Consider the following 21,260-nt stretch of genomic DNA (forward strand, 5'->3'; position numbering starts at 1 on the left):
GCTACGTATCTGATCAACAGGTTAGCTACAAGGTCGTTGAATGAGAAGACTCCGTATGAGGCGTTTCGTGGAAGAAAACCTAATCTCAGCCATCTTCGAGTGTTTGGTTGCATAGGATTTGCTAAGATGGAGCAACCTCACCTGAAAAAACTCGAAGACAGATCACGAATGTTGGTACACTTGGGTACAGAACCAGGATCAAAAGCATATTGCTTGTTTGATCCTAAAACTCTGAAGGTTGTGGTTAGTCGTGATGTTATTTTTGATAAAACAAGAAGCTGGGACTGGGATAAGAGACAGTTAGAACAGGGTGAAGTCGGAGGTTTCAGGATCAATGTCGGTGGTTTTGGTAATCATGGAATTCAAGGAGCAGAGTTCAAAACAGAGCAAAGTGAAGTCAGGTCAGAATCTGGTAATCATGATGATGATGGAAACAGTGATAATGTTGATGACAGTGGCGAAGAGGTTTCAGAACAACCAGTGATACTAAGAAGAACTACAAGGCATAGGAAGAAACCGGCACACCTTGATGACTATGTTTTACCGGATCATCTGGATAAGTATGCTCTGTTTGCTGAGGAAGAAGGAGAGCGATTATTGATGTGACTAAACAATGAGCCAAGAGATTTTTATGAAGCTCAAGAATCAGAAAAATGGATGAAGGCATGTGAGGAAGAGATACACTCTATTGTTAAGAATTACACTTAGAACCTTGTTGATCTTCCAATTGGAGCAAAGCCAATAGGTCTGAAGTGGGTTTTTAAGCTCAAAAGGAACTCTGATGGCAGCATAAACAAATACAAAGCGAGGCTTGTAGCTAAGGGATATGTGCAGCGGTACGGTATTGACTTTGAAGAGGTATTTGCTCTGGTTGCTCGTATAGAAACAATTCGTCTTCTGATCAGTCTTACAGCAACGAATGGATGGGAGATACACCACCTTGACGTGAAGACAGTGTTTCTTCATGGAGAACTGAAGGAAACAGTTTTCATAACTCAGCCAGAGGGTTTTGAAGTAAGAGGCTCAGAGGACAAGGTTTACAAGTTAAATAAAGCCTTGTATGGCTTAAAACAAGCACCAAGGGCTTGGAATGATAAGCTAAATCAAATTCTCAAGGATCTGCAGTTTAAGAGGTGTACTAAAGAACCATCGGTCTACCGAAAAAAGGTGAATCAAGGTTTTATCGTTGTTGCAGTATATGTCAATGATCTGTTTGTGTCAGGAACATAGATAAAAGTCATTGAGGACTTTAAAAAGGAGATGGCAAGTAAATTTGAGATGAGTGATCTCGGAAGATTAACCTACTACCTTGGGATTGAGGTATGTCAGCATCAAGGGGGCTTTACGCTAAGCCAAGGTCGTTATGCGTTGAAGATATTGGAAGAAGCAGGGATGAAAGACTGTAATATGGTTCACACGCCCATGGATGAGGGATTGAAGTTGTCAAAGTCTCCAAAGGAAAAGGATATAGATGCGACTAAGTATAGGAGAACTGTTGGATGTTTTCGTTATTTACTTCACACAAGGTCGGATCTGTCATATTGTGTTGGGGTGCTAAGTCGTTATATGCAGAATCCGAAGGAGTCACATGGTGTGGCGATGAAGCAGTGCTTGAGGTACTTACGAGGAACAACAACATTTGGACTGACGTTTGTGAGATCAATTTCACCACAAGTTTCGACTAGGCTAGTTGGTTACAGTGACAGCAGTCACAATGTGGATCATGACGATGGCAAGAGAACGACTAGTCATGTTTTCTATCTAGGAGACAGCTTGATTACATGGTGCTCACAGAAGCAAGATACAGTGGCGTTATCCTCCTGTGAAGCTGAGTTCATGGCCGGCACCAAAGCTACGAGACAGGCGATTTGGCTGCAAGACCTGCTTGGAGAGATCACAGAGTTATCATGTGAGAAGGTGGTTATTCGAATAGATAACCAATCTGCCATTGCATTGACCAAGAACCCAGTTTTCCATGGGAGAAGCAATCACATACACACAAGGTACCATTTCATTAGAGAATGTGATGAGAGAGGGCTTGTGGAAGTTGAGCATGTACCAAGAGAAGAACAGAAAGCAGATATATTAACTAAAGCTCTTGGAAGGATCAAGTTTAAGGAGATGAGGGAGCTTATTGGAGTGAGAGACTTGGCTGGAGTTAACTTCAAACTTAGGAGGGAGAATGTTGACTTAAGTTTAAAGTTAACTTAAGAAATGAGCTACACTAATCCTATTAGAATTATGATTCTAGAGAGATAAGGATCAGAATAAGTTAGGAGTTATCTAACTTATGTGGTTTCCTAGTAGGATTAGGATTTGTGTTTTACTATATATATGTGTCGAGGCATGACACAATGATGTAATGGTTTTAAGAGAGAAAAAGAAATTGAGAGTTTAAGTTTTGAGAAAATTTTCTTAAACTAATAAAAGTGAGTTTATACTTTTACAATCTTGAGTTCTTTAAAACCATATCCTATTTCTAGATTGTCTGCTTCTTAGTTGATGTTAACAACAACGGTCAGAGTCAAGATTTCGGTTCAGGGCATAATAAACTCTCACATATTATAGGTTTGATTCATTATCTAAGTGATTTATCCTTGAACCGACCGAGTTGCCTTGGAACCGACCGAGTTGCCTTGGAACCGACCGAGTTGGTTCAACAGAGTGACAAATTAAAATCCAGTAGAACGTAACATAGCCTCTGAAAAATTTTAAAATCCAAGAAGTTGAGTAATATTTTCCTAATAAAACTGATAGAAGAGAGGTTGAGCCGATGTAGTAAGAGCAAAAGACATGTCATTTTTGACATTATATATTGCAAAAACAGACCAATAGACAAACCCCAAAAAGTAAAACCAAAAAACAGGCCTAGGAGACTAGTCTACATAATGATCTTTCTACATATCATCTTCTTCTCCAAGCTTGTAGGAACTGAAATGCTCCACCTTGAACGTCCACTCGCCTTTCACAGCGTCATAAGACACAAACTTAGCTCCTTGTTCCTCAGCTTTCCTCTTCAGCATTTCCTTATACTTGTCCAATCTGGCACCTTCCTTCACTTGCGTACCGGTCTTCTTGTCCATACATTTTATGTTCAGCAAAGTTACAACCGCAGGTTTATTCAATCCTTGACCCACAGGAGGTTTTTTGCTCTCGTCCATGTACACATTCACTTCTCGGTTTTTGAACTGAACCACCATTTCCAGGTCGAGTCTACACACATCCGTCTCTCCCAGAAACTTTATACTCCCGTAACCGTGTCTCCCAACAACAAAGTCCTTTACCCGCTTGCAATGACCCGGATCAACCCTTTCTTTTGTAGCCAGTTCTTGGATCCGAGGCTCTGTGAAATATTCAGCGTGGTGCAACTTCGGCATCAATGTCTCGATCTCTGCTCCGCTTGGTGAACTGTGTGAACCGTTTTTCTCGCCTCCGTGATTTTCATGTGTTCCGTTCGGTTTCTGATTGGCTTTAACCGGAGGAGCCTCACAAGTTTCACCGTTATGCTTATCTGCATATATTGATAGTAGAATCAGAGAATGGTCCTCAAAATGCACAAACGTTAATCACTATTTCGTTACAAATTCATATTTTAAATACTCACTCTCATGGTTGGTTCCATTCGTAACCCCATTTGACTTATTACCTGAAATTCACATGTAAAATGAAGTGTCAGATATGATCAAATTCAGCCACTATATTAAATATTGAAGCAGGTAGAAACTATTGGAGCCATGTCTAGAAAAAAAAAGGAGCTATTTGGGACAATAGAAAGCCTCCTTTTGCAAATGAATATGCCAATCAATGTTAAAAGCAAGCTTACCATTCTCCTGCAGTGGGGCCGGGCCATCCTTTGGATGTTCTGATTTTACCCTTTCAACTGGGCGTATAAATAGAGCTCTAGGGTTTTCCCTTGGAATGAAAAGGGCATCAGCCTTTGGTGTACTGGAATTCTCTTCATCGCTGAAGAATGGAACCTGAAAAAAACATTGAAGAAACAAACAGGTAGAAAGAGCCTCAGTAACAAAACTAAAAGAGTGAGCTATTAAAGACCAAGCCAAAATTCAGAAAACAGAAAACATGCCTTTGGACCATCATCACCAGGACGGTACTTCCTTGTAGGTAGCCTGACCCGCCTTTGTAAAAGGTGTCGAGAAGTCAGGAGTGGAGATACTCTAACAGGAGCAGGCTTATCAACGACCTGAGAAGAAAGGAAAATATATACGCGTTAATAACATGGAGTAGTCATTTGTTTCTTTCTTAACATCGTATCTATGTGAGCAATGACAAACTTCAAGATGCTATGCAGAGGAATTCAATGCCTAGCAACAAAATTTTATGTGCTTTAAATTTGGAAAGAAGTTATGAAGAAAAATGTTGGTGCGTAGGTATTGAAAAAGGCAGTGTACTTACAGGCATGCTGGAGATTCCATACTGAATGGAAGGTGAATTTCCACCTTGACCAATTGAAACCTGAGGCAAAGCAGGAAGCGTTCCAAATGGGTTTGTAACAGGAGTTGGTTGCATAATAGCAGAGTTACCGAACGCAGGCCTGTCAAAACAAAAAAGAAAAGAATGAAACACAGATGTTAATAGATTATCTAAAAGGAAAATTAGAGTCGGAAACACTGATGTCAGAGAGACCATACACTTGCTTAAAGTTGCTTTGGCTAAAAGTTCCCGTTCCACCTGTAACGCCAGTTGTATTACCTTCAGAACATAAACATACAGGACTTAGCTTCTAGTATTCAAGATTATAATATTAAGGGTGCTTTGATTGATTGACATACCTGATGGTTGGGTTTGAGCAAAGTTGTTGAAAACAAAAGCACCTGACGGTTGAGTTGGCTGAACTGATTGGTAAGGTGTCGAAAGAGCAGGCTGCAAAAATAAAACCAATATTAGAAATCCCTGCATAACTCAAAAGGCAGAGAAAGAGATATCAACTCTAAAGTGAACTGGCATTTAAATTAGTTAAAAAGAAACTCACCGTTGTTTGACCATAGGGAGAGATGCTTGTAGGGAAGGATGGAGAGCTTGAAAACAGATTTGCGGAGCCAGTGGAAGGTGTACTGAAAATGTTACTTTGTCCATTTGCAGGAGTGGTATTCTGTCCAAACGCAGAACTAGTCTGTTGGAATGTAGGAGTGGTATTCAGTCCAAACGCAGAACTAGTCTGTTGAAATGCAGGAGTAGTACTCTGTCCAAATGAGGGGTTTGAACCGAACAGTGGAGATGACTGACTGGTGTTATTATTTCCAACAATGCTAAATGGTGAATTTGACCCATGTGCAGGGGCTGAACCAAATGGCTGTTGTGTGCTTGTTGCAAAACTAGTGGATGATCCAAAAACGGATGTGGCATTTGATGCAATTGACCCAAACATGGATGGGGTAGTGGGTTGACCAAAGGATGGGGTAGTGGGTTGACCAAAGGAGGGGGTAGTGGGTTGACCAAAGGGAGAGGAAAAATTTGGGGTAGTTGTTGGAGTCTTCTGTGCAAAAGGGTTTGTTGGATTTGCAGGTGTCTGGCCAAACGTTGGTGAAGGAGAGAATACACTTGGCTGAGAAGTTGTTACACCGAATCCAGCACCTCCAGGAGATTGACCAGCAGGACGTTGTCCACCTGAAAATTAAACAACAAGAGAATCAATATTTTGGTAAATAAAGCCCAAACATCTAACCTTAAGCCAAACACATAATATGGATTTGTCTGGCATATGACCTTTATCTCCTCGCTGGTAGTCCTCCCACCTAAGCTCCTCCTGGTTTTTTTCTTTGTATACAGGCATGGCAGATATAGATTGTAGCCTCCCAGGGTTACTACCAGTGCCTGACTCTGCCTCAGTTGTAGGTGCATAAGGCATGACCCTACTACCCCCTTGTTGACCCCCGATAGTTGATTGACCCCCAACTGTTTGGGTCGAAGCCTGTGAACCTGCAAAACAAAACATGTGAACATAATTAGTTACCATTTAATGGATGGGAACTTTCACTTCTAATCTGTAATTGAATAGGAATAGCTGGGAGAACCTTGGGCTCCAAAGGGAGATTGTGTAGAGCCAAAGGCACTGCTACCAAATGCTGAGGTAGTCTGTCCAAAAGCTGGGGAAGAGCCAAAACTAAAAGATGGGGTACTTGATGCCCCAAAGGCAGGAGTGTTTGAAGCCCCAAACGCAGGAGTGCTTGATGCACCAAACGCAGGAGTGCTTGATGCACCAAAAGCACCTCCAGTACCGAAGGCATTGTTGCCAAATGCAGTGCCAGAGCTACCAAAGGCTGAAGCGGGTGACGCGCCAAATGCAGGTGAACTCGAGGCGCCGAATGATGGAGTACTTGATGCACCAAAAGCAGGCGTGTTTGTGGAGCCAAAGGCAGGAGTGCTTGATGCGCCAAACCCAGGTGTGTTTGTAGCTCCAAACGCAGAAGTGTTTGAGGCGCCAAATGCGGAAGTGTTAGAGGCACCAAAGGCAGGCGTGCTAGAGGCACCAAAGGCAGGCGTGTTTGAGGCACCAAAAGGTGAAGATGAACCAAAAGAGCTGTTTCCAAAGGCAGGCTGTGATTGCTGTGTGGTGCTTCCGAAAGGACTTGACTGAGGCGTTGAGAGGCCAAAAGACTTCTGACCAAACGTAGAAGTGCCTGTAAGGAAAAATTGATCAGTCTTCGTAAGAAAAGGCGCATAAAAGAGATTTATCAAAAGACTAATGAGAACCTAGAACCTAAAGAATTCAAACAAACTTGACCAAATCAGGGAGCTAATATTGTCACGAAGAAAACCCAAAAGAATACTAATTTTGGAAGTAGTAACAAATCTTTTGAAACATAAAACTTGAAATTGCTACCCAGAAACTAACAGGCAATCAAACGCTTGAAGAAATCAGAAACCAGAAACCAGTAGCAAAAGTATATGTTTACAATTTAAGTCCTACTGAAATAAGATAGATCCTATTCCATCAGGGCTATCAATGTACCAACCACAAGATATGAACACATATAGTTTATCCCAGGCCTGGTAAAGCACAAAATCAAAGAAATGAGTAACAGAACCCTCACAGTAAAATACATAAAAGGTACTTACCACCAAAAGGTGAAGTTGAACTACCAAATGCAGGAGCAGAAGATGCTCCAAAAGCCGGAGTAGAGCTCCCAAACGCTTGTGATGAAGCACCAAAAGGGGAAGAAGAAGTTTGAGGTGCACCAAACACGCCGGTTGAAGTGCCCCCAAACATGGAACTCCCTGTCTGTGCGCCAAAAGGAGCAGAATTACCAAAGGGCTTCACAGCAAAAGGATTATTGCTCGGGTTACTGGTCTGCCCGAACAAAGGTTGAGTTTGTGTCCCAAATGGACTGTTGTTAGATGACTGTCCAAAAGCTGTAAAACATATTAAACGGGTCAGGTTAGCATAGCAAAAACTATAAACATCCAAAATTTGATTAAGAAAAACAAAGGAAAGATCCGTGCAAACCCCATGGTAAACAAAGAATAAGGTAAGGATCACTTACGATTTGAAGAACCAAACATCTTTCTCTATATACTCACGAATCCGGGCTTAGTCAAACGAACTGTTCCTTCTACCCTGTTACAACAAAGCAAGAAATTGTCAAGAACAGTTATAAAAAGAAGAAAAAGCAAACACAAATTCCAAAACATGAACATGATATATATTAATGATAGTCATGAGAACCCAAAACAGACCAATTTTACACTAATTAACCACACAAATACTCGTAATCAGATCGACACTGAACAAGGAAACATCACAACCTGTGTAATCATAACCAGGAATCATCAAAACCAACACTAATAGATAACATGAACAGTACCATGAATCCAATGGAAACCAATATAACTAATACTAAACTACGTCACAACAAGACAGAGAACCGGAGATTTCCGTACTCGTTCGTCGGATTTCGGTTAAAATTAGGGTTCAGGCGAGATAAAAACCGCCGAAACTGATAACGGAAACGATTGTAGTTCGTCGTCGTAATATAAAAGAGGATTTGAAGAATGTTATACCTGAGGGACGAAGCAAGATATGGAGACGACGGAGAACGAGGATAGAGAGAAGCAGAGAGACCTCGCCGGAATTATAAAAAGCCTAAAAAGTTTTACGTATGGGGGAATGAGGGCTGGCTGAGAGTATATAAACAGGGAGTTTCTGCGTTGTATTCAAGTCAGTGTAGCGTCGGAGAGACGCTCGGTTTATTAACTGGGATTAATTTCCCGGTTCGACCGAGTCGCGTTGTGTTCAAGTCAATTGATAGCGTCTTTCTAACGCTCGGTTTTGTGAAACTGGATTGATTATTTTTTCCGGTTCGACCGGCTTTAATCATGGTTCATTTCCTCCGGGTCCTCTTGAATTTTTTTTTTTTCCCTTGAATTTTTTTTTCTTCTGTTTCTTTTAATATGAAATTCAATATTTTAATAGTTTTTCTTTTTAGAAATTTAATTAGTTGAAATCAAAGTATGTAGTCTACTCTCTATGTCTCTTATGATAACACAAAAACTAATAAGATTAGTTGTGTATGGTTGATACTTGATAGGAACAAAAATATAGTATATTTTGCAAATATATCAATGATATTTCATATACTATTCCTTCAAGGGCAATTAACAAAAATAGCACAAATTTAGGTTTTTGTTCTAAAGTTAGCACTGATTTTTAAGAATGACAAAAATAGCACAAAATTAAAATGAAAGAGTTTTGGGCCAACAAAAACTAGAGTCCAGCAAGTTTTATTTTTCTCAAAAAAAATCTCAAAGCCCAAGAGATCACCTTCATCTTCACTTTCTCGAAATCGCATCTTCTTCCGTCGCCAAGAGATCTGATACGGCGGTGGTTAGACGCCGACTCGTCCCTTCTCTCGGACTCTCTTTTTCTGTGACCGTTACTGGATACTCCGGTCGAAGCTCCGCTTACCCGACGTCTTTCCGTTCGATTAAATGCTTCTCTGTTTCTCCGGAAGCTTCAAAAGGTGTGAAAAGCAATGCTTTTTTTTTGGGTTTTGGATTTTGTTTGATTTTAGTGATATATATATAAAATACGGGAAAATTTGTTGAACTTTAGCTATAAATTTCAATTCTTTTGACTAATTTGATTAGGGAATGTGAATCTTTCGTAACCTTAAGTTAAGCTTTAGAGATTACAGCTGTGAAATCAGTTCCGTGAAACATGTTTTATTGGTTTCATTTGCAGTAAGTGATACAAAGATAAACCAGTTTCCAATCAATGATGGCATCACAAAATTGAAAAGCATCCTCTCGGTTGCAGAGTATGAGATACGGTGATAAATTGTGATGGTGAAGTGTTTTTATACGGTTGATATCATCTTCAACCAGATCTTTGTGTGTGGCTTTATACGTGCTGTCACACATTCCATTTTGGTGAAGAAGATTTGCAAGAAAGGGAAACTTGATGGTGCTGAAGCTTTTATCCATGCTTTTGCTCCCAATGATCATGCTGGATGCGGTTCTGGTTTAGGCATTTTGGTCAAAATTTCAAGAAGCTACTAAGTTAGTTAGATAATATCAAAGTGGTGGTGGTGGTGCAGAGATGGCGGAGGAGGTGATTGAGAGACATAGTGAAAGTATAATGAAGGCTAGGTTCTTTGGTTTTGAGTTTCTTAGGTAGTTTGTTTGATCTTGTTGTTGTATATTGAAGGCTAGCTTCTTTGCTATGGTTTCATCTTTACATTCAGGAAGGAATCCCAGGTATTTAGGAAGATTTTATCAAATTTTAGGAAGACCATCATAGAAAATATAATTCATGAAAGATTTCATAAAAATTCATGAAGACTTTCATGAACATATTTACTGTTACACATTCTCTTAAATTTCAAGAAAATTCACATTCAAATACAAAATTGTTAAATGGTTATAAAACATTCAGGAAGGATTCTCAAATATTTAGGAAGGTTTTATCGAATTTCAAGAAGGTCTCTTCATGGAAAATTCATGGATGATTTCTTAAAAATTCATGAAGACTTTCATGAATATATTTACTATTATATGTTCTCTTTAATTTCAATGAAAAAAATCAAGAAGTAGGATGATCATAATACATCCAAGTAAAAAATTGTTAAATGATCATAAAACATTCAGGAAGGATTTCCATATATTTAGGAAGACTTTATCCAATTCAGGAAGACCTTCATAGAAAAATAAATTCATGACAAAGTTCATAAAAATTCATGAAGACTTCATGAACATATTTACTGTTACAGGTTCTCTTTAACTTCAAAAAAAATCAATAAGTAGGATGATCATAATACATCCAAGTAAAAAATTGTTAAATGATCATAAAACATTCAGGAAGGATTCTCATATATTTAGGAAGACTTTATCCAATTCAGGAAGACCTTCATAGAATAATAAATTCATGACAAATTTCATAAAAATTCATGAAGACTTCATGAACATATTTACTGTTACAGGTTCTCTTTAATTTCAAAAAAATTCAAGAAGTAGGATGATCATAATACATTCAAGTGCAAACTCTTGACGAATATAAGTATTATACAGATTTTACAAACGATCCATTGATGCGACTTGCTTCACCGCCGTGTTCAGCTTTGACTTGCTTCAAGAATGGGCATCTGAGAATGTCAAACTGAGAAGCCATGGGATTTTCTCCAGTACAATGATCCATTCTTGTTGAGGTGAAAAAAGGACAAGAATCTAAAACAAACAAAGGAATCATAAATAAGAAATTGAGATCAAAGCTAAGTAGCAAAAGAGAGAGGCAGAGGATACAAGTGTGTTCTTCTACATATGAGCCAGTAATAGAGTATCGGATGCAAGTTATATGGAGGAGAAATAGCTAAAAGATGCTCAAACAACATCCTCCAATCCAAGCTTTTGATTATACCAAAATGATAAATCTCAATGAAAAGAAATCACATTTGAGTCAATCTAAGAACAACTGAGTTAAACCCAACAAATTTAAGAGGAGTTGAACAAACACAAAACGAAAGCAATCGTGTGAGAATCATCAAAAAGACTCGGGATTTATAATTACAAAAAGAATTCCAAAAATCAGTAGAGCAATAGAGTCTAAGAAGAGAACTAGTGATCCAAAAGAGAGAGTCTGTTCTCTGTCTCTAAAAACGACTAAAGCTAAATCAGATCTAAGCATATACACAAAATCAATGCTAAGAAATCACAAATACAAATTCTGGGCAAAAGGGTAGAGGGAGAGAGAGAACTTACAGATAAGAGAGGAGGAGGAGGCGATGATTAAAAAGAGAAATGAGATGAATCGATGAGAAGGCGTGTGTGTGAAACGATCCATTGATGCGACTTGCTTCACCGCCGCCTGTCAAAGTTTTGATTTTCTTCCTTTGTCGTTATTGTAACCGCCTTTGGAAGATAACCCAACAATTTCAAACTCTGAAATCGAAGAAGAAGAAAGAGAAATTAAAAGATAAGCCAACGGATTTAGTACCTGACTGAAGCTTCACGGGAAAATCTGAGATCAAAGTTAGCCGGAGAAAAATGTGAAAGAGATCGGGTTTTGATTTTTGTGAGTTTTTAAAAATAATAATATTTCTCTTTATTAATTACTAAATATTAAGTAATGATAGTTTTGGAACATTCCAATGTGTGTGCTAGTTTTAGAACAAAAACTCAAATGTGTGCCATTTTAGGGTATTTCTCTTCCTTCAACACATCAACAAATATAGAAGTTATATTTTACTTCATTTTTTCTCCTTTTTAATTTTCTTGTTTCAATATTTCTTCATTTCTCATTCCATTATGATGAACCACAGAACACTAGTCGTAGCCTCCTCGTAGGCAACTTTTGAAGTACTGTCATGTTTTGGAATGATGTATTTTATACACTCATCCCTTTCATTATGTGTTCTTCAAACGGAAAAAAGACTCTTAGATTTTGTGTTCTTGGGTAACAAAAGAAGAAAACAGAAAACACAGTTTTGTGTTCACTATCATAGAAATTCTTGACTAAGAGCTAACTGATGATAATTCATGTAATCAATCCCATTTAACCGGACGCAACACAGTATTTGCTCTGGTAGTTCCTCCGGTTTATTCCCCTGAAAACGAGATTTTACAGTTACTAACCATAGCATTTTTGACACAACATTCGTTAAAGAAGCAAAACGATTACCTGAATTGTGAGTCCAACATCAAGAACACAGTGCTTGAGCCTGTCTAAAAATGCTTCGAATCCTTTACGTGATATGTAACTGAATCTATGCATATCGATATCAATCTCAAAGTAATTTTCACCCTACAGAAATCAAACTTCCAGAGTTAAGTTAAGCATTATAATATTGGAGGTTTCAAAAGGATTTGTTAGGATACTTGTGACATACCGAGTAGAACTCGTGCTGTGGTCGTGAAAGCACAGGTTTTTCGTTATAAGCATTCATGAGTTTTTTCTCTGCACCGTTCAACTGGAGATCATCTACATTCGCAACACGTCCCAATATCTTTAACCGTTCCCTAAAGGGTACACTTGTATCCATAGCAAAGCCTTTCACTTTCTCAACCTCATCATCTAGTAATCTCTGCATATATCCAAACACAAAGCAATTCAAAAATGTGTATTCAACAGAAGAGCACAGAGCAAAGAAAAACAGAATCACAAGGAGGAAGATCAAATTTACCTGAATGCTTTCTTGGAAATGAGGTGGAAGCTCCTTTAAATAATTATCCGAAAGTTTAAAGTATAAAACAAAATTCATTCCTTCTCCATCAGTTTCACCTTGAAAGATTGCAGCTGGATACAATGGAATCTATGATTCCAATAGCAACATCATCATCATTAAACTGAAACACCGAAGACAATGCAAAAGATGAAGGATTTCACTAGACAATATACCTGAACATTTACAACAAGTATTGATGGGAGCTTGGTCGAGGTGGTAGTAACAACAGGAAGCTCCACGTATTGCGCTATATGGTTAATTTTACGTTGAGATAAAAATACATCGACACCAAATGGATTATATGCAGCATAGTTTGGTGCGAACTCTTTCTTCTTTTCTCTACCAAAGAACGAAATATCAGTTAAGAGTTAGTAACAGAAGATATGATTAGGTACTCGAAACAACAAGCTCTCCACGTATGTTTACCTGAAATAAGTTTTGCCACGAACCCGGAAACTACCAGGCTCAATGATTGACCAGCAATCTAACATTTTCTTTTCGAGCGGACAAAATGGAACCTGAGAACCTGCCATTGGTCTCTGCAACTGCATCTTTGTAGAAACTGAAACATTGGAAAGAACAAAGTGAGTTCTTAAATTGGAATCTCTTCAGCTCAAATGCCACAACTGAAACTTACATAAAGGACCAGTAGGGTGTCCTTCTCTCCACTTGAAAGATAGTTTCAGCGCAGCTTTTTTCCTCGTACTTGGAGGGCTAGAGCTTAAAGACCTCTTTTCAATAGAAGGAACAGTCGAATGAAGACAAGGCAAGCAATTGCTTGGAAGAATCCCGCAGTTTTCCAACAATCCTTCATCTTTTCTAGAGCTATCATCAGCATTTGAAGATATCTCGTCAATGAAAACAGGCTGCTTAGTGTCTGTCAAAGCACTCTCTGACTTCGAATGTGAGATGACATTATCTACGGTTGAGTGAGATTTGGAAGTTTTGGGACCATCGCTTAGAGAATTCCTTGCAGAACCGCCAAGGTTTGACATACTCGATACTGAGATACGCTCACCTCCGTTTACTGACAGCATATCTGAAACAAAACGATGATGAAATGAAAGTGATACATAGATCCTAGGAAGAATCACAAAGTGGTGTTTTAAAGAAGCTTTTTGTTATACCTTCCTGAACACTGTGAAAATCATCATCACAGTCGGTTTCAAAGGCGAGGTTGGAATCAAACCATGCTTCATCAACGCTTGCTGTTTCATAAATGAGAGACTAAGTCAGGCGAATATTTATAACTCTTGTAGAGACTGAAGAACTCAGCTAATGTGACAGTGTCATATATAAACACAATGTTAATGCTGTTTCTTAGTTTGATCCTCAAAATTCAATGCTCATCAGAGATTTTAATTATTTAGAGAAAGATTCACTCTTTTGAGTAATAAACCTATAAACCAAATCCCTTTCTCAACATACAAAATCATAAAACTGTAAGCTAATCTAACAACACTACAACCACAACCTAATCCCTAATTACCCAAACCAACACATTCAACAATCAAAAGACATAACATTTCGAATTCAATCAATCAAAAAGCTTAAACAAACCCCTTGAGAGATACACAAGAAAGACAAAACCCACGAAGCCAAATCGATCATAAAACACACAGAACAAAGACCAAAACCAATAGAAATGCAGAGACAGAAACAAAAGATTGATTTTTAAAAAAAAATTTTGAATTGAGAGATTAGAGACCTCTGAAAGTGGGATTAGAGAAAGAACGATCGTGATTATCGAAAGATCCGTCAGATAAGCGAGAAGAAGACACAACTCTCTTCTTCTGAATCTTTCGTCTTGTCCGAGTCTTTCTCCTCTTGCTTGACCTTATTTTACCACCTACACAGCTTTTAGGCGTTGACACGCAACCTCCCATCTCTCTCTCTCTCTCTTCTTCTCTGTTCACAAAATCAACATATAAGATCTCTCTCTCTAAAACCCAGAACTTGAACAGAGAGAGAGATAAAGCTGGTTCCTTTTTGCTCTTTGTAGAGAGAGAAAGAGAGAAAAAAAATATATGTTTCCTTTTACTTCTCTCTCTTCCTCTTCTGATCAGAAATCAGATAGAATCTGCCAGACACGATCTTCAAATCCACTTATTGGCCAACAAATAAAAAAAAAAACTTAGAGAGAAGAGAAATATGGTAAATGATAGGACACAGACAACTAGACAAACAATTTGGTGAAGACGAAGCTTTTTTTGTTTTTCCTCTCTTTTACTTCGAAAACAAATTAAAAAAAAATAAACGTAATTTCTGATTGGTTAAAAATATATTTTGGGATTTGTGAAGTCAATGAGAAAAAAAATGGGAAAATTTATCGAAAGACAAGTTGTTAAAAAAATTTCAATAGTTATCATCGCATATACGGTGACTTAACGGCATCTTCCAAAAGCAATTATGGTTCACTTAATTTTAGATTTTTACGATTGAAGCAACAACCACATTGGAGTTATCGTGTTTAACGTTTTGTACTAATCTGTAATTAGTAATTTACGTACTATATGCTTCGTGAGATGGAGAATAAGAATATATTTGATTATGATGGCAAATATTTTTTTAATATAAATTATAATCATAAGTGGTTGATACTTGATAGATCAATACTATTAAAGCTGAAGTACTTACTAGACTCAAATTGGACCATAACTTTGTTTTGGTAGTTTTTTCATTAAAAAAGATTAGAGAATCACTTAATTTAATTAAATTAACCTATAGTTATGATTTTGCTTAATGACCATTATACCCTTGGGTCGACAACTAAATTACGACCGGGTCGGGACGCGGATCCTCTTTAACCCAGAAATAGAAGAAAAAAAACCTGCGGATCTATTTGTACTCCAGATTTATATTATTCGGATCCTGTTTTTAGTTTGGTTCAAGAATAATTATTCATATCGCCAAACAGAAGTATAATCCCTATAAATAAGGAAACTGGTATTCGACTATTTAATGGCTTCAATAATATCAAACATTAACTACTACCATAATTAATCCTCTAATTATTACGAATATTAATAATAATGAGAAATCTTTAATACTTGTGGATTGTGACTTTCTTACTTCCAAAATACGAAATTGTATATATTTGTAAACTTATTTGATTTGTTTTTATATTGTGAGATATTTACGGAAACAGCAAATCAACTTAATACAATTAAATAAAAATAAATCATCATTTAGTTTAGATTTTTTAATATTTTCTTAACGAAATTATACTAATTAATTATGATTAGTATAGATGAAAAGAATAAAAAACGCAGAAATTATATATATGTAAAGTTGTAAACTAATTTACAGAAAATGTGTACTGTATATCCCACATCGACTAAATATTCTGGAATATGGTTCATAATCACTATAAATATATGACTAATATGTTTTGAGAACAAATGAGCAGAAAACTTGATTTATCAGGTATCCAAATTTAACAGTTTAATTTGGTTATATATTTGAGCATATTTAAACTTTTAAAAAGTAAACATATTATAATATATTTACGTTTTCTTAAAAAAGTTTAAGAGATTATAAATATTTAAATTTTTATAAAATGTTTAAATTATTATAAATATTTGAACTCCGTCGAAAGTTTAAAATATTATAAAATATTTAAGTCTATAAAATATTTAAGTAATATTAATATTTTTACTCTTAAAAATTTTAAAATATAAAAAAAGTTTGAGTTAAACCCGTTAAAACAGGTATTTTTATCAAACTATAAATCAAATTAGTTTTTTTACAATTTTGTTAATATTTGATATATCAAATATTAACTAAATGATAACCTAAATATACCTAATCTCACTATAAATACAATGGTTTCCTAACCATTGAAATATCTCACACTAAAATTTAACAAGCAACTTCTCCTATTTTGACGACAAACCAAAATAAAGAAAAATTTATCCTCTTACAAAACTACTATCCGATATTGCAGTGTTTCTATCCTCTTACAAAACTACTATCCGATATTGCGGAGTGTCTATTCTCTTACAAAACTACTATCCAATATTGCGGTGTGTCTGTTTCTGTGAAAACCTATATTTTACAAACTACTTACACTATTATGATTTCCAATTTACTGTATAACCCCAAATATACAAATAAACACTATATAAACAAAGAAAATAAGTCAAAATAAAAAACTATATTACAAAAATAGAAATTACAAAAAAAAGTAACTAACAAAATATATAATCTCGTGATGTAGCACGGGGTATCACCTAGTTATAGTTAAAAGATGTACTAGTTTACTTCTCACAATATTAGTTTAATTTTCCCTTTTAAAATAATATTGTTTTACTGGATTTACTTCTCAACAACATCATATAGACTTATACTATTTTAATATTAATTAAAATATATAGAATTTTGATCATATCTTTCTTTGCTAAAGTAGAATTTTGATCATTGGTTATTCAACTCTTTTGTATACATTTTTAAAAAAAAAAAAAAAACATTCCAATTAACAACACATAGATTATTTATCAAATAAATTTTAAAATAATACTCCCTCTGTTTCATAAAGAGTGTCATTTTGACACCGTTTTTTTGTTTCAAAAAGAGTGTCATTTATAATTTCAATACAGTTTTTAATATTAAATCTCATTTTTATCCCTACTATTTCAGCTTATTAATTAGAAAGAGAAATTGTTTTAGTGTATTTATAAAGGGTAAAATAGAAATTTATATAATTTTTTTAATCTGTGTGCATTGTGTCAAAATGACATTCTTTATGAAACAGAGGGAGTATAAATTAACATAGATTGTCAAAAATAAAGGAAAGTTTCAATCGTCGAAAATGTAATTTGTAAAGATAAAATCTTAAAGAAACAAAGTTATTACTAATAGGACTCGAAAAACAAAAGATTGATTTTGACTAAAACATACGTCAAAATGTTTTTTCAAACTTTTTTTTTTCTTTTTTTTTTAATAACGCATACCTTTCATTAACTTCAAAAGGGGATTACAACATTGGCTCCCATATAGTAACAACTTTAAACTGAAACAAATACAAGGAAAGATCAGAGAAAAAATCTAAACCAAGTAACCAAGAGAGAATCACCGGGATTGGAGAGCCTTTGTTTTAGAGTTAGAGGACCAAGGTGAGCTCGAATAATGTTCTTGATCTCCTGAATCAATGCCGAGGCTGGACGAAAGATAGATGAATGAATTCGGGAGTTGCGTTATTTCCAGATGGAGTACACTGAAGCTTGGTAAAGTAATCGAAGTATCCAAGTAATGTTTTTATCCCTACATGGATTCTTCAACCATCTGACCCCAGCTTCAAAGGTAGAAGGAGGAGAAAGATGGACTTTACCAGTAAAATGATGCCAGACCTCCTTCGTATATGAGCAATCAAAGAACAAGAGCTGACGAGTTTCATCCATAGAGCTGTAGAGAAGACAAGTAGATGGAACCGCAAAGCCCCATCTTACCAACCTATCTCGAGTAAGCAGCCTGTGCCGAGAGTTTAGCCAAGCTATGATGGCATGTTTGGGAATTCTACCCTTAAACCACACTGAGTCAAACCAGTCAACCTTTATTCCCGGAGGATGCAGATGTCTCCAGGTATCAGCTGTAGAGAAAGAGTTGGAGGGAGCCGCATCTCCAATCTTCCAGAGGTAAAAATCATCCTGAGCTTCCGGATCCAGATTAATAACTGATGAAGACGGGAGACAGGATTTGAGCAACTGATAATGGGATTCCAGCTTCTGCTATTGAACAGCCACCATTGACCATCCTTTATCGCATCAGCAAGAACCGCATAAATGGGTAAACCCGTTACTTGTGGTCCCAACTCCCCCGTTAAGTCCACCAGTGGTCCAAGAGATGTCTAGTTGTCAGTCCAGAATTTGCACGTAATACCCGATCCCACTTCACATATGATGAACTGTTTAGCCAGCGGTTTGAGCTTACAAAGATTACGCCAAATCCAGCTACCTGAAGCAGAGCCATCAAGATCCCAAAAACATTGATTACCAATTAAGTGTAACCTCACCCACGAGACCCATAGTGAACCGCCCGCAGCAAAAATGAGCCAAATTAACTTCAGGGCAAGGACCTTATTCCAATTATTGAGCCGCTTAACACCAAGACCACCACTCTCCTTTGGTGTACAAACTGACTCCCAGTTGACCTTGGCTCCTCTAGCAGAGTTTGGTGTTCCTTTCCATAGGAAAGCACTACACATACTCTCTATTTCCTCAATGCAGCTATTCGGGAGAATGAACACTAAGGCCCAGAATGTAATGGTGGAATATATGACAGAATGTATTAACTGTAGTCTACCAGCAAAAGAGAGATGCCTTGCAGTCTAAGAGTTGAATCTGGCAAGTAGTTTATCAAGCAGAGGCTGGTAATCTTGTCGTACCATTTTCTTAGTAGAGAGGGGAACCCCTAAGTACTTTTACTGGAAAGGTGCCTTGAATCAACCCTGCATTCTCTACTATACCCTGATTCTGCTGAAGATTATCACCATCTAGAAACACCACCGTTTTATCTCTATTAATCCCCAGTCCTGATTCGATTCTAAACACCTCCAGAATCTCGAGAATACTCTCCAAAGAAGCTTGGTCACCATCAAAGAAGATTAAAATGTCATCCGCAAAGCTTAAATGTGTAATTAATGGTGCTACACACTGCGAATGAGGGCCAAATCTCTGACTCATAACACCCATGTCTAGCTTTTTGGATAGAACATCCATAGCAAGGACGAATAGCAATGAGGAAATTGGATCTCCCTGGCGAAGGCCTTTCTTTCCTGGAAAGAAACCGACCATTTCACCATTAAAAGCTATACTAAAGGAGGGAGTAGTATAGCACTCCATGATCCATCCTATAAACTTGGCCGGGAGATCCAAGGCGATAAGTACATTCTCCAAAAATTTCCAGTCGAGATTATCATATGCCTTAGCTAGATCCACTTGTAAGCAGCCTCTAGAAGTAGGACCTGATGAGTGAAAATTGCTGACTAACTCGGAAGCAAGTAGGACATTCTCATAGAGATGGCGACCTTGAACAAACCCAACCTGGTTTACTTGAACTGCATCTGCAATAAACAGCTTGATCTTCTGCTTCAACAGACGAGCTATGACTTTATAAACTGTTGTACAACACAATATGGGTCTTAGTTGTGCAATTTTATCAGCTCCTGGAACCTTGGGGATGAGGGTAATAGCAGTTGCAGCGTAACTCCTTGGTAGATGACCAGTTAAGAAAAATTGTTGAATGGCTTCAACCGTGTCTCGACCAACTATATCCCAAGCCTCTCTTAGGAATTCAACTTGAAACCCATCCGGGCATGGAGCTTTAGACTTAGGCATAGTTGCGATAACTCTTCTTATTTCTGCTGGAGATGGAACCTGAAGTAACTGAGTTGCAAGCTCCGACATACATCTGAAGGAATTCAGGTCTTTGATATCCTCAACCGACATAGGCCTAACCTCAGGATTCTCTGAACCCAATAGATGCTGATAGTAGGCGACGAGAAGGTCTTTCATCTGATCCACATTGTAGATGTGCTCAGCATTTTCAGTCCTGAGATACTTTATGGCATTGAAACCTTGATGAGGAAGAACTGTTCTGAAGAAGAAAGCAGTGTTCGCATCACCTTCGGAAAGCCACCTTACTCAAGATTTATGTCTATAAAAGGACTCTTGGGCATCAGCAAGTAATCTCCACTTTTTCCGAGCAACAAACTACTCCCTAAACAAAGAAGTGGTGGGAGAATTCAAGAGAGCAGCTTGGATCAGTTCCAGCTGTGCTAAGGAGTCTTTAGTTTGCTGCTGAATGTTGTCAAAGCCCTCTATGTTCAATTGACGACAAGATGCCTTGACTGTTTTCATACGCTGTGCCAAAGTGAACAACTTCGACCCACCAGTACATCCGAACTCCAAGCTTCAGCGATAACAGACTTGAACTTGGGGTGAGTAGACAAGAAGGAGAAGTATTTAAAGCTTTTTTTGCTTCCTCCTACCGGATCAGAGGTAGAAATCAGAGCTGGCAAGTGATCCGAATCTCCAGGTGGATCAAAGATAGCTAAGGATTCCGGAAAAGATTCCCTCCACTGTTCATTAACGAGCACTCTATCCAACTTTCGAAGCACATGATCATCAGTTAACTATTCGTCCAAGTAAAAAAGGTTCCTCTGCTTGCCAAATCCGATAACTCATTCAATGCTATGCAATCTAAGAATTCAGACATACCACTGATAGGTAAGGGGTGAGGAAAGACCGAGTAGTGTTCACTGGCAGTGAGAATTTGATTAAAATCCCCGAGGATCATAAGAGGAGAGTTGCGAGCAGGAGAGTTCTGCACAATCAAGGTAATGTCCTCCCACAAAGCTCTCTGTTGAACTTGAGTGTTGTAGCCATAGGAAAAAGCCACCGCGAAGCTTTCTTTCATACTAGGTATGTAAACTCCAGATAGAATAATCTGAGCAGACTTATATAGACGTATGACTGATATGGAGGGGTCCCAAACTACCCATATCCGTCAATTCACCGCAAAATTATAATTTTGCTCTCCTCTCCACCCCGGAAAGGAATCATGCAAAACATGAGCCGCATTCTCCTC

General features: G+C 37.5%; 2 protein-coding genes, 2 long non-coding RNA genes and 1 pseudogene across 7 annotated transcripts; 1 reads left to right on the forward strand and 4 right to left on the reverse strand.

Moving 5' to 3' along the window:
• Positions 1-2,779: 2,779 nt before the first annotated feature.
• Positions 2,780-8,258, reverse strand: LOC104787187 (nuclear pore complex protein NUP98B). Of its 4 annotated transcripts, none has more exons than XM_010512719.3 (13): positions 8,020-8,258; positions 7,503-7,576; positions 7,078-7,371; positions 6,033-6,638; positions 5,725-5,937; positions 4,991-5,625; positions 4,791-4,881; positions 4,650-4,710; positions 4,414-4,552; positions 4,085-4,201; positions 3,824-3,977; positions 3,605-3,646; positions 2,780-3,511 (listed from the first exon to the last, which is right to left on the reverse strand). In XM_010512719.3, the coding sequence occupies exons 2-13, from the start codon at positions 7,519-7,521 to the stop codon at positions 2,898-2,900; spliced, it is 2,985 nt and encodes a 994-aa protein (XP_010511021.2). In that variant the 5' UTR covers positions 7,522-7,576; positions 8,020-8,258; the 3' UTR covers positions 2,780-2,897. The 4 variants fall into 4 exon arrangements, 3 of the variants coding, with proteins under 3 accessions (XP_010511021.2, XP_087306703.1, XP_087306704.1); XM_087450577.1 differs by having other exon boundaries at positions 4,650-4,689; positions 8,020-8,179; XM_087450578.1 differs by lacking the exon at positions 3,605-3,646 and having other exon boundaries at positions 8,020-8,184.
• A 450-nt stretch (positions 8,259-8,708) lies between these two features.
• LOC104787186 (uncharacterized) lies at positions 8,709-9,866 on the forward strand. Its single transcript, XR_767808.3, has 2 exons — positions 8,709-8,978; positions 9,200-9,866. It is a non-coding gene; the product is annotated as an uncharacterized LOC104787186 (long non-coding RNA).
• A 502-nt stretch (positions 9,867-10,368) lies between these two features.
• LOC104787185 (uncharacterized) lies at positions 10,369-11,580 on the reverse strand. Its single transcript, XR_015557387.1, has 3 exons — positions 11,447-11,580; positions 11,212-11,361; positions 10,369-10,680 (listed from the first exon to the last, which is right to left on the reverse strand). It is a non-coding gene; the product is annotated as an uncharacterized LOC104787185 (long non-coding RNA).
• Positions 11,581-11,809: 229 nt separating this feature from the next.
• On the reverse strand, positions 11,810-15,066 carry LOC104787184 (uncharacterized). The gene is made up of 9 exons (XM_010512718.2): positions 14,383-15,066; positions 13,802-13,882; positions 13,312-13,713; positions 13,101-13,236; positions 12,848-13,013; positions 12,633-12,761; positions 12,339-12,533; positions 12,131-12,253; positions 11,810-12,056 (listed from the first exon to the last, which is right to left on the reverse strand). The coding sequence occupies exons 1-9, from the start codon at positions 14,558-14,560 to the stop codon at positions 11,949-11,951; spliced, it is 1,518 nt and encodes a 505-aa protein (XP_010511020.2). The 5' UTR covers positions 14,561-15,066; the 3' UTR covers positions 11,810-11,948.
• Positions 15,067-17,707: 2,641 nt separating this feature from the next.
• Positions 17,708-18,876, reverse strand: LOC109132872 (uncharacterized; annotated as a pseudogene).
• Positions 18,877-21,260: the final 2,384 nt, after the last annotated feature.

Source organism: Camelina sativa, chromosome 5, assembly GCF_030686135.1.
Source record: "Camelina sativa cultivar CO46 ecotype springtype chromosome 5, ASM3068613v1".
Taxonomy (NCBI): domain Eukaryota; kingdom Viridiplantae; phylum Streptophyta; class Magnoliopsida; order Brassicales; family Brassicaceae; genus Camelina; species Camelina sativa.